At 36.5% G+C, this 12306-nt stretch overlaps 1 protein-coding gene across 4 annotated transcripts in view; it reads left to right on the top strand.

Annotated features, from left to right (window-relative positions):
- Positions 1 to 9798: 9798 nt before the first annotated feature.
- Positions 9799 to 12306, top strand: part of LOC128014197 (serine/threonine-protein kinase BRSK2) — a 200284-nt gene continuing 197776 nt past the window's right edge. For 3 of the 4 annotated variants that reach the window (XM_052597562.1, XM_052597561.1, XM_052597560.1), the window contains exon 1: positions 9799 to 10186. In XM_052597562.1, coding sequence (XP_052453522.1) covers positions 10093 to 10186 — 94 coding nt within the window. In that variant the 5' untranslated portion in view covers positions 9799 to 10092. The remainder of the gene's footprint in view (positions 10187 to 12306) is intronic. The other variant, XM_052597563.1, reaches the window with a different exon arrangement.

Genomic DNA, 12306 nt, shown 5'->3' with positions numbered 1-12306 from the left:
GTACAGCCGAATTCCCAGTATTTCTATGTGAAAAGTACACATAGAATCACTAATGAATCACTATTTCCCACAATCCAATGCGGAGTAGCGTCGAGCTTTAAGCGAGAGCGAACGAGTTTGAATGAGAGATGACGTTTACATCTTTATTATTTCAGTTTAACGTTTTTTCCTACATTATATTAAAATATGTTATCAAGGCAATAACTCAGTTTAATATTTGACTAATTTACTGAGGAGGCAACGTTGTTAACTTACAAAAATTATGATAATTTGGTGGATAATTTAAAAATGTTCGTTAATCTCAGTAGTGTATTCATTCTAAAAAAATAATAATAATTATATACCATCGATGAAACCACAAAGCTGACGCGGAGGCATGTATAACTGCAATATAAAGTAATTTTGAGTATTATTGCTATTAATATTATTTTCTAAAATTAGGTAGGCTACATGTAATATACAAGTACATATGGCAATGTTTTTGCAACAGCTCCAAGTCTCACGCGTAGTGTATAGGCTACGTCACCGTCCGAATCCGTTCACTTATTTATCAGTTCACTCCTTCCTGATACAGTGAATTTAACTGCCATACACTATATAGGGATTAGTGAATGACTGAGCGATTTCAGACACAGCATTCGGCGCAGGTAGGTCACATGACATTGACAACATAGCAAAACTTCTGGATAACTAGCTATTACACAGTTTCATAAATATATAATTTACAATATAGCAAAGTAACGTTACTTCCTTCAAAAATAGTACTGCTCGGAAAAATGCGATTTTAGACGCATCCATACTTACATTAATCACACTGTTTGTGCTGCAGACATGAAGGATAGCTGAAATTGTGAAGCTTGTTGAACAGACTGAAAGTTATCGATGATTTTCAGGGAAAAAATTAGTATCAACCACTCTGAATAGCCTAGTAACCACATAGCAACACATTATAAACGCTCACAGCCAATCTTAATGACAACCTCAACTCGCTTATGAAAACAACTGTACCATGGAAATATATGGTTTTTAGTAGTAGCTACCTCGGAATACCATTTAAATAACGTGTTAGAATCTGGTATTAATTCACGACCAAAATTAAACCATGTATTACCACCTTCTACCATGCTACCACTAACTTTTATTTTTTGTTATTATTAAAACGTAAACGTACATGCCCGAGTTATTTAAGTGAGGTTTTCGTACACAAGCTTGAAATGTAAAATAAAACACTCAAAACTAAAATGCAATGACACTTATATGTCCAGAAGGGGGCGTTATGGGGTTGCATTTTACATGTTTGCAAAGCTGGTGTACAAAGCTGGTGTTTGTCTATGTACAGTATGTTCTTGTTTATGTTACATTGTGTACCAAATGTCCACACAAGGATAGTAAAACCTGGAATTTTGGATGTTGTGGGTGCAAACAGGTTTTCTGTAAGGGGTAGGTTTAGGGTTAGGGGATAGAAAATATAAGAAGTAACAGAAGTCTATGGAAGGTCCCAATAATTCACAGAAACCTAGCATGTGTGTGTGTGTGTGTGTGATGGTATGTGCTGCTGCAAGGCACAATAAAGCAGCAGTGAAGCTGGAGAATGTTGTGGTGGTCTGTTCGATCCATCATTCTCCCAGGGCGCACTGCTGAAACAGATCAGGTGTCATATTTGTGCACATTTGGGCTGTCCGTTCAGACTTGCCTCTACAAACACACTGTCACACACACACAAATTCAGTTAAATGTGACCCAACAATGGATAATAAACAAACCTGCGGCTAAATTGACATGCCACATAAATCAGTTTCTGTTCACTAATCTAATAACATGACTGTGAAGCTCTGGTTGAGTTCCATCAGCGCTACTGAAACAGGAGCCCACACTCTTACAGAAGCTATTATGCCAAAGACCAACAAATATAATGATCCTTTGCAAAGCGAGCTACTTCTTAAAACATAAAGGCAACTAAATATGACAAAGAACTATTTAAACAGTGTGTAAGGTACAGGTTGACCTGCCACTAGAGGGCGCACTACCAAAACAATAACAATCCTGTGGTTTGATGACGCTAAGAAAGAGCGTGGAATGATGGGATTTGTTGTCTTCTACTCAACCGCTGACGGCCATCAATCAGACGGAAATATAAATCATGGATTTAACGGATGAGGTAAAGTTTTATAAATGTTGTGCTTGATGTCATAATTTTCAAATGCGAGTTCACCGATTTGCGCGAGTAGATTACATACAAAGTCAATGCAAAGACGCGATCAGACGATGGATCAGACGCGTCCTCGCGCGGGTCTAGAGATGCGATGCCCCGCGTTTGCCGTGTATGACCCATAATACTAATCTTGTTTACCATTATAATAGCATATGTTTTCTGTAAAGATACGAATCAAAACAACTCACCTGTCGAGTAAAAAACAAGTTTACGGGAGCTGTCCTTGTCGACAGAACCAGCGGCAGATGGTAAACAGTAATTATGTTCCATTAATAAGTAACACAGTCCACCATAAAATGTGCAAGAAGAAGTAAATAAGGAACTGCTAGAAGCAAGCTAGTGGTTTGCTGGACGCTAGACACTACTTCCGCATTTGTCCACGACACTGTTGTCATGTGGTTTCTACGTCAGTAAAGGTGGTAACAAACAGGGGCAGGGTTTCATATTTTTTTGAAGCACCCCTGGGCGCCGCCATTGGCTAGCGGACCCCCACCTGCTGTTAGCATTCCATTGACTCCCATTCATTTTGGCGTCACTTTGACAGCGAATAACTTCACACCTGAGGTGTTTAAATACCTAATTTGTCCATTAATTATTTCTAAAGAAACACGAAATTGTATAAAAGGCTCCATTACCTTGTATCTTACGTTATGGTCCCGTAGAAGCAGTTTTTGTAAAAAATAGGCTAACGATTGCATCATAACCAGCGACTTTCTGTCGCACAGTAGAGAAATTACCGTATGGACAGGAGGAGAATCTCACAGGCAATCTTTAATCAGAATACTTACCAAAATTTGCTCCCGTTCTCGCTCGCCTTCTCTGGAAGATTCGGTGGGTGATTCAGATTTCTCTTGGCACAGCGATTAGAAGACGTACAGGTTGCTCAGGTGATATCTATGTCATCAAGCTCAGTTTGAGTCTGCGCAGTACACCGACCCCCAGGAAGTGTGTGCTTCTAATTGACTTCACTTGTCTCCGTTGAATCTAATGGGGTCGCTGTGTCCATTTCTTTTACTGTCTATGGTAACAAAGGTTAACTAACGTCATCGACAGGCGACTGCACTGCCCCGTGTCACTGTTTAGAATGGGAAATTTCTCAAGATTTACAAGCAGTTGAAAACATTAGAGATATTGTTAGTAATCAGCTGGACAAATTATATAACACTAGCCTAGTGGTTTTACGATATTTTACTGCAAAGATCTTACAAATTGTACTTTTAAGGGCAATATAAAGATTAATATAAAGATATATAAAGATTTTCTCTAAATTAGGTTTCAGCATCGCAACACTCCTTTCTTCACTTGATATTAGATTTGGGCATTTAAATCTTAGACATGTTTTTAGACATTAGAAGTACTTTTCATGTTAAATATTGTTTCAAAGCACCAAAGCAGCTTGACAGAAAATCACCATAAAAAAATAAAAAAATAATATATATATATAATTCAATTAATTTTACACAGACACATACACATACACTGACATACACAAACACACACACACGTTATATAGGCCTAGCTTTTATTTGTCATTTTCATTTTGTATTATTCATATTATCTCAAAAAAAAGAAAAACTGTATGGATCCCAGGTTGACAACTCCTGCCTTGGATCATTTCATGCTGCGTTGAAAATATTATTTCAGCAAAACAAAAGGATCTCTGGAAAACAAATGTCAGAAATATGAAGTGTGAACACTGTCTGTAATGTTCCTGTTTATCAACTCTGGCATCACAGGTGTATATATTTCATCATTCTCAGTTTTCCTCTCTTCCTTAAATGATCCTATCAGAGTTCACCACAGGCGTCGGTGGCAGTAACTTCTGATTTCGGCAGCACTTTCATTAGAAACAGAGAAACCCTTCCTTCTGCCCGTGCTTTCATGCTGTTCTCAGATGTTGTTCACCCGTTTCTCCTCTATTATCTTTTATTTTGTGTCGTTTGGAAAAATTGATCTTTGAAAGTTGGAGAAGCTTTGAACAGAACTTCAACGAATACAACATGTTAAAGACAGAGAACACAAACGTTGCTGGCATAATCACATACATACGTTTATCACACAGAAAGTCTAAGGGCAAATAAACAATCAGTAGATTGATTTATGGGTTCTTGAAGTGTGGCTCATGCAGCAGTAGACTCCAGCTCCTAAACGCTTACAGATGGGCTGTAATGGGCTTCCTTGTTTGCCGCTGATCCTTCAATTAATCACACTCTGCTTCTGCTCACACTGATCCTGGACCAGCTTCCTCTGGCTGGATCCAAACAATCTGTGCTGCTGATCTAAGATCAGTGTGAGGAGATAAAGAGCAGTTTTATGTCAGATTGTATTAAGTATGTGTTGAGGAAATAATCATGCATGCTCATGTCGTGAAAGTCTGATTCATTCCAGTGAATCAGTTCATCTTAAACAGTCCTGGATGAACTCATTGCAGTGAACTGATTCATACTAAAAGGATCTCGCTTTTATACACAGATTTGTAAAATCTGATTTATTATATTCAATCTCTTTGGTTCTCTCTCTCAAATGTTGAGATGAAATTCATTGCAGTGGACCGGTTTGTCCTAAACAGTTCTTTATCTCATGTAAAGCTAGGAATCATGATTCATTCTACTGAATCGTTCATCTTAAAGACTGCTTCGAACATATGCTGAATATGAACATATTTGCTGAATCTGTTGAATCAGTTTATCCTAAAACTGTATGCGGGGTTGGAAATTCATTCAATTGAATCTGTTTGACCTAAACATGTATCTGTAGAGTTGGAAGGCCGGTTCATTCTAGTGAAAGCGTTCATCATAAACTGTTCTGTCTGTCAAATCTGATTAATTCGGTTGATCATAAATGGTACTTTCTTTTATGTAGAGCTGTAAAATCTGGTTTATTCTGAGGAACCGATTCAACCTAAACAGTTCTCTTTGTAGTAGAATGGAAAAATAAAATTCACTTTAGTAAACTGGTTCATCCCAAGAGGCTGTTTCTCTCATTTGTAGAGCTATAAAGTTTGATTCACTCTAGTGAACTGGTTCTCAGTAGTAGAGTTGGATAATCCAATTCATTCAACTGAACTGGTTCAGCCTAAAACATTGTGGAACATCTGATTCATTGTAGTGAATTGATTTGTTCTAAACGCTTATTGGTTATATACAGACAATTTTATACAAACCTCGAAAGTTAATTTCATTCTGTTGATTCTGTTCATCCTAAATGGTTCTCTGTCTCATATGCAGGACTTGGACACTTTGATTCATTCTGTTGAACCAATTCACCTTAAGCGATTCATTCTCTCATGTAAATCATGAAAGTGACACACATTTTAGTGAATTGGTTTGTTGTAAATGGTTCTCTCTCTCTCATATGTAGAGGTGAATCAGTTATTTCTGTCATAGAGTTCATCAGTTCATCTTTAAAGATTAATTCTCCCATGTTAAAGCTGCAAAGTCTGATTCATTCTAGTGAATCAATTCATCCTAAACAGTTCTCTCTCTCTTACATGCAGATTTAGAAAGTACAACACTTCACTGAATCTGTTCATCCTAAATGGTTCTTGTCTTAAGAGATGAAACTGATTCATTCCAGTGAATCAGTTTGTCCTGGACAGTCCTAGATGAAGAGTTTAACAGTCTGATTCATTTTAGTGATCTGGTTCGTTCTACACGGTTCATGTAGAGTAGAAAATGCAATTCATTCCGGTTAATCAGAAAAATCAACAAGTATTTGTAAAAAAAAAATTTTTTTTATTCTTTTTTACGTCCCACAGATGCAATAAATGAACATTTTTATAAAGTTTTATATTTAAAAATACACTCCCCAGTAAGTTTCAATCTAGTTTGCCCACCATTTTTATCACTGTAGAATACAAGATCAAAAATAAACTGCAATTTATGGCTGCAAGTTTCAAATCAGCACATATCCAATCATAGCTGCGAGCGATAGCAAATGTTTGGAAGTTAGTTTGTGTTACAAACAACAGGCGTCTCATCTCATCATTACCTTCTGAAGTGCGAGACAGATTAGCACAGACCTTTAGCGGACGTTCTTGTAGCATCATGCTAAGTCATTTCAGATCTCCAAACGCTTTCCCCGGATTCACCCTTTCTATCTGATATGTCCATCTGCATCTCATTAGCATACATCTGTATAATAGGCTATTCCCGTCTCGCCCGGTTGCTCACACACGGAGGACGGGGAAACTGTAAATCAAAAGTACAGCGGACGCTATTTACCGAGTTTATTTGGTTTGCGGTCGTCAGCATGTAAACAGTAAACGGTGCGGCCGCTCGCTGCGCCTCCTGATTAATTTCACAGTCGTTGTGATGCAGGGGAGCGAGGGACTCGCTGGCAGCCGTGATTACACACAACGTGTGCAGATGTTCCTCAATGCTTCACAGGGAGCTCCTCACTGAGAGCTGTTATTGTGGACGAGAAGGCGAGAGTCAGGTGCTTCACTGGACCAGTGAACATAGCTTTATTATTAAACCAATCCAAAGTATAAACGTCTGAAATATGAAAGAATTCTATGGATTAATGTCATGCTATTCTTTTCGGAGCTTAAAGGTTTGGATCCCATTAAGTTTAATAATAGGCAACACTGTTAAAAATAAAGGTGCTTTACAAGGTTCTTGACAGCGATGCCATAGAAGAACCATTTTTGGTTCTTCAGTCAAAGTTTCTTTAAAGAACCATCTCTTTCTTGTCTTTTTATAAACTGAAGAACCTTCTTTCATCAACAAAGAAGCTTTTGTGACACAGAAAGGTTCTTCAGATGTTAAAGGTTCTTTTTGGAACCATTTAAACAACAAAGGGACTAATATGGCATCGTGAAGAACCTTAAAAACTTACATGACAATAGGAATCATTATAGAAGTCAGTTATATCAATTCTACAGATTGTAATTAATTAATTATTATTATTATTATTTTTAAGCTTGAACGTTTTGGACCACACTGAGTTGAATAATACAGTACACACAGAAACTTCTGAAAAGTTCTTCAAAGCATCTTCTTTTGAATTCCAACTTAGAAAACGTAACTATTGAAGGAGTGTTTATTTCATATGACATAAAATCAAAGCCACCCTTAAACATAACCATTACTGGAGTGTGAGGAAATTGTACAATAGCATACAAATAACATTGAATGAGTCGAATTAGCCACCGATTCACCCGCAATGTAAAATAGTTCTGAATTTCTGTTATGATATGAGTTTGTATTGATGGAATCGGTGCAGCTTTCATCAACTAAAACTAAAACTATGAAATCTCTTTTTTCTGTAAATAAAATAAAACTAAACAAACAAATTAAATTAACATTTTTGTTATAAAAATATATATAGAAGTATAGAATAAATTATCGTATTTATAGATTAATTACATGCATGCTAACTTTTGGGCCACATTGAGTTTAATAATGTTTTGAATTCCATACTGAATACATTTCTACTGAAGTAAATCAAAGCTATATACTCTTTTAAAAATAAAAGTGCTTCGTGATGCCATAGAAGTCCCTTTGTTGTCTAAATGGTTCCATAAAGAACCTTCAACATCTGAAGAACGTTTCTGTGTCACAAAAGCTTCTTTGTGGCGAAAGAAGGTTCTTCAGATTATAAAAAGGTGAGGAAGAGATGGTTCTTTAAAGAGGCTAGAGATGAGGAGCAGAAGTGACATGTGACAGTCCCACAGAGGATGCAGGATATCTGAATTCATTCATGTTTTTAATAGTCACAAGGTAAGTTTATGTTCCTAATGTGGTGCAATCTTATAAGAAGCAGAATGGCCCTTAAGGGCAGGTCTCACAGGAGAACATCAAGATCTGTCTTGAGGAACTAATTTTGTTCCTGACATAATTTGGAGCATAACTGTTGCTAATGTGTGTCTCCAGCTCCACATCACAGCTGAAGTGTGTGTGTGTGTGATGTAGAGCTGTGAAGAGTCAGAGTCAGCGTGTCACTGGCTGCTGCTCTCTCTCACACACTGCTCTTGTGAAATAAACACACTCCGCTCAGTGAACCGCAACCTGCTTCTCTCTACACGTCCTACATGTGTGACACCATAGCAGGAAAAAAACAATAAAACATTGGAAAGTGATTCATAATCAAAGAACAATGAAAAGGCCTTTATTTATTTACATTTTATTATTTTTATTTTCATCTGAATCACTGATTATATAAATAGTAAATCCCCAAAACAACAACAACAACAAAAATATTCAAAGAATTTTGATAGTTAAATTTGGTAATTTAAAAATGATTTTAAGAAACTAAATAATATATAAATATTAGATGAAAATCTAAAATGTACATTTGAAATGTTGCATTAACTAACTAACTAACTAACTTTTTTCTAAACATTTGCTCAATGAAATGATTTTAAAATAATCATGGTAAAATCATATATTTTTATATATTAATATATTAATATTAATATATAATATAATTTTATATACAATAATACTTATTTTAGTAAATAGAACATTTTATTTTTTTCAAAAAGAAGTATGTTTAATAATGCAGGAATGCATTTTGTAAAATGTGTTTATTTATTTGTTTATGCATGTATTTGTTTATTTAACATGCAGAATGCCTTATTTATTTCAGAAAATGTTTTACAGATATTTGTTCTAACAGCAATGAAATAGATAAAATATATAATATATAAATGTATGTACAAATAATCTTGATAATTATACAGTCATTGCATTGCTGTCAGAGCTCATCAGCTGTTGACTGACTGAGGTTGCAGCACACAGACGCTCGCGCTGCTTGGCGAGCTTCTCCGTCAATCAACATTAAGCGCTGCGGATCACGCGCCAAATTACTAACTCTACTACGACAAAGGCGAAACTCATTAATATGTATTATGACGTCAAGCGTCCATCGTCCAATGGCAAAGGCTTAGCTTCTTTAGTAGATTTCATATACGTTAAAGCAATTTACCAAATGTGACAATACGTTAATGCTGATGAAATCAATAAATACATTAAATATTTAAATAATTTATTAATAAATTTGTATTTAGTAAAAAACAACAACAATGCAGGACTAAATTGTGAAAAATATGAACAAATAAGCTTTCAAATTATGCATAGTTCAAAGGACAATATTTGGCTGAGATACAACTATATGAAAATCTGTAATCTGAAAAAAACAAACAAACATCTAAATACTAAGAAAATCACCTTTCAAGTTGTCCAAATTAAGTTTTTTAGCAATGCATAAACAATATTTTTCGATATATGTACGTCGGTGGGCCTATGATATTGTCAAAATATCTTCATAGAACATGATCTTAATGTTCTAAATGATTTTTGCCATAAAAGAAAAAGCTATAAATCTATTGTTAAAAATATACCCCAGCGACTTAAGACTGGTTTTGTGCTCCAGGTTCACATTTATAAAGTATAATTCACGTTCATTTATTTAACATACATAATTCCTCGTGTAATTAATAAATAAACGAAAAAAAGTTCCTCTTTTATTTTCTTAGTCTTAAAAAAAAATACTGGCTTTTTCATATTAATTCGATCACGCTGACGTCGCTTGCTGACTACCCAATGGCTCAGCTCAGCTCATGAATATTAATCAGCACGCCTTCGCCGTAGTAGCGTCGGCGGATTCGCAGACCGGCCACCGGCGGACACAAGCTGTGCAGGTCTCCGCGATGCCAGTCGGATCATAAGCCGCCCGGTTCACCCCGTGAAACGAAGAGGTCAAAAGAGCCGTGTTCCCTCCTCGACCACAGACTCTCGGTCCGACACGGGCAGCAGACACAGAAGCAGACACCGTTACATTGGAGTAAAGCGCGTCCTCCGGTGCAGCGCAGCTTTAAGAGGATTGCTGTATCCCAAGAACTGCAACGCCGCCCGAAGTGTGTTTAGACGGGGAAAATGTCATTGTCTGGGAAAGAAAACAACACTTCCCCTCATGCCAATTACGTGGGACCGTACCGCTTAGAAAAGACCCTCGGGAAAGGACAGACAGGTTTGTGCTTTCAGGCTCTCCGCTGTATCACGCACTGCGTTATAGTAACCTGACCTCGTACTAGTCCGGTGGCTCATCTTGTGCGGGGTGTTACATTATGCTGTTGGATTCATGTGGCATTGATTTGTTTCGGTGTTCAGTAACAAACAGTCTCTGCAGTCGTCTTCTTGTTCTTCAGCAGCTCGGGTGTGTGCTCGCGCAGCACTGGATCTGAGCGCGCGCTTATGAACTTGTGCGCTCGAGTTTTGCACGATGCGTTGGTGCATTTAAGCAGAATTGAGAAGAACCCGGCTCCCTATGAGAGCTTGAACTTTCCTAAGAATCAGCCGCAGACAGGGTCACACCTTCAGCTTTCCAGTAGCGTGAGGTTTACAGGTGAATGATGCCAAAATCTGATCGGTTCACAGATTACTGCCGCACTTTGCGGTTTTGACGTTTGAATAGAAACGCCTGGAATCCAGATATAGTTAAATTTCATATTTGAGACTTATTGTTAAATGTTGCTAGTATAAAATAATAGTAAATAAAACATGTATTTATTATTTTAATATTTCTATTTATTTGTGCTTTTATGTATTACTAATATTATAAAACCCCGTTTTTGTGCAGTGTTGCTTCTAAACCGTAGGTGTTGTGTAAATGTGAAGAGAGCATGTGTTGAGAGGCAGTAGGAACCACCAGATCTCTGCGAGGAGCAAGTGATGCAACACTTTATTGCTGTTTCGGCCCATCTGCCATCTCCGAATATTACAATAGCGCTGATTTCTTACAAGCTCTCCACCAGAAGATGCTAGTGCATGTTTCCAGGAAGATGATTGAGCGGATTTCTGAGTCGACTGTCTGTTCCTCTTAGATAGGAGCTGGAAAAAAGCATGATTGGTTGGATTTTCTGTGTGGTCTGATTGCTTTAAATGCACCATGGTGGTTTGATCAGTGGTGTTTGTAGTTATGTTATTATAATGGGAACATTCTGATTATACAGTAAGATCACAGTCAAGGCAGAGCCTTTCTTTGCATTTATTAGTTCAATTCATTGATCTTTTCAATTCAGTAACAAGCATTTACTCACTTCAGCCACATTACAATGTATGAATTGCACTGCGCTAGAAACAATCCAAACCTTTATTTTAGAGTTTGCACAAGCACTGCTTTAAACAAAACATTTAAAAATAATGAAATCGATCAAGTTCAGAATGAAGAAGGAAAAACTTTTGACTCTTTGTGCTTGAACTTGAGGAAAACTAAAAATGACCGAGGTGATTGAAAGACATCACAGATCTGGCTCGGTAAAGTGAAGTTAGTTCGGAGAGAAGGGATATTTTCGTAACTTTTTACAATAAGGTTCTATGTTTTAACATTAGTTAGTTAACAAAGAAAAAAAATCATAAGTAGTATTTGTTAATATCAAATTGTAATAGTATTTATATTATCATTATTATTATTTCTTATTTTTTATTATTTAGTTAATGGTAATTTCTGCATTAGAGCAATTGTTGAACCAAAATAAAAAATTAGCTTTTTTTTTTTTTCATGTTATCCAGGTTTGTTTTTAATCAGATTTGGAGAAATTTAGCATCACATCATTTGCTCACCAGTGGGTCCTCTGCAGTGAATGGGTGCCGTCAGAATGAGAGTCCAAACAGCTGATGAAAACATCACAATAATACACAAGTAACCCACACCACTACAGTCCAACAGTTAATGACTTGTGAAGAGAAAAGCTGTGTTTTTAAGAAAAAATAAAATCTATCATTAAGATGTTTTAACTTCAAACCATTGCTTCCAGCTAAAATACAAGTTTATATTCCATAAAAAAACTTCCTTCAGGGAAAAAGACCATCTTCTGTTGTCCTCTAACATCAAAATCCACCAACTTATTTGTTTACAGCTGCTTTGGCTTGTAAACCCTTGCTTTTGGCTGATATGTGCAGATTTCTCTCCTGATTCAGGCGAGATTACTTTTTGGATTGTTATATTATGGATAGAGGACTTATATTTTAGTCAGAAGCAACAGTTTGAAGTTAAAAAGTCTTAATGATTGATTTGTTTCTTACAAACATGTAGCTTTTCTCTTCTCAAGATGTGACTGGAGTTGTGTGGATTACTTGTGTATTATTGTG

This window comes from Carassius gibelio, chromosome B25 (genome assembly GCF_023724105.1).
Source record: "Carassius gibelio isolate Cgi1373 ecotype wild population from Czech Republic chromosome B25, carGib1.2-hapl.c, whole genome shotgun sequence".
NCBI lineage: Eukaryota > Metazoa > Chordata > Actinopteri > Cypriniformes > Cyprinidae > Carassius > Carassius gibelio.
The sequence above is the reverse complement of the archived record's forward strand: the minus strand, read 5'-3'. Positions and strand labels throughout refer to the sequence as shown.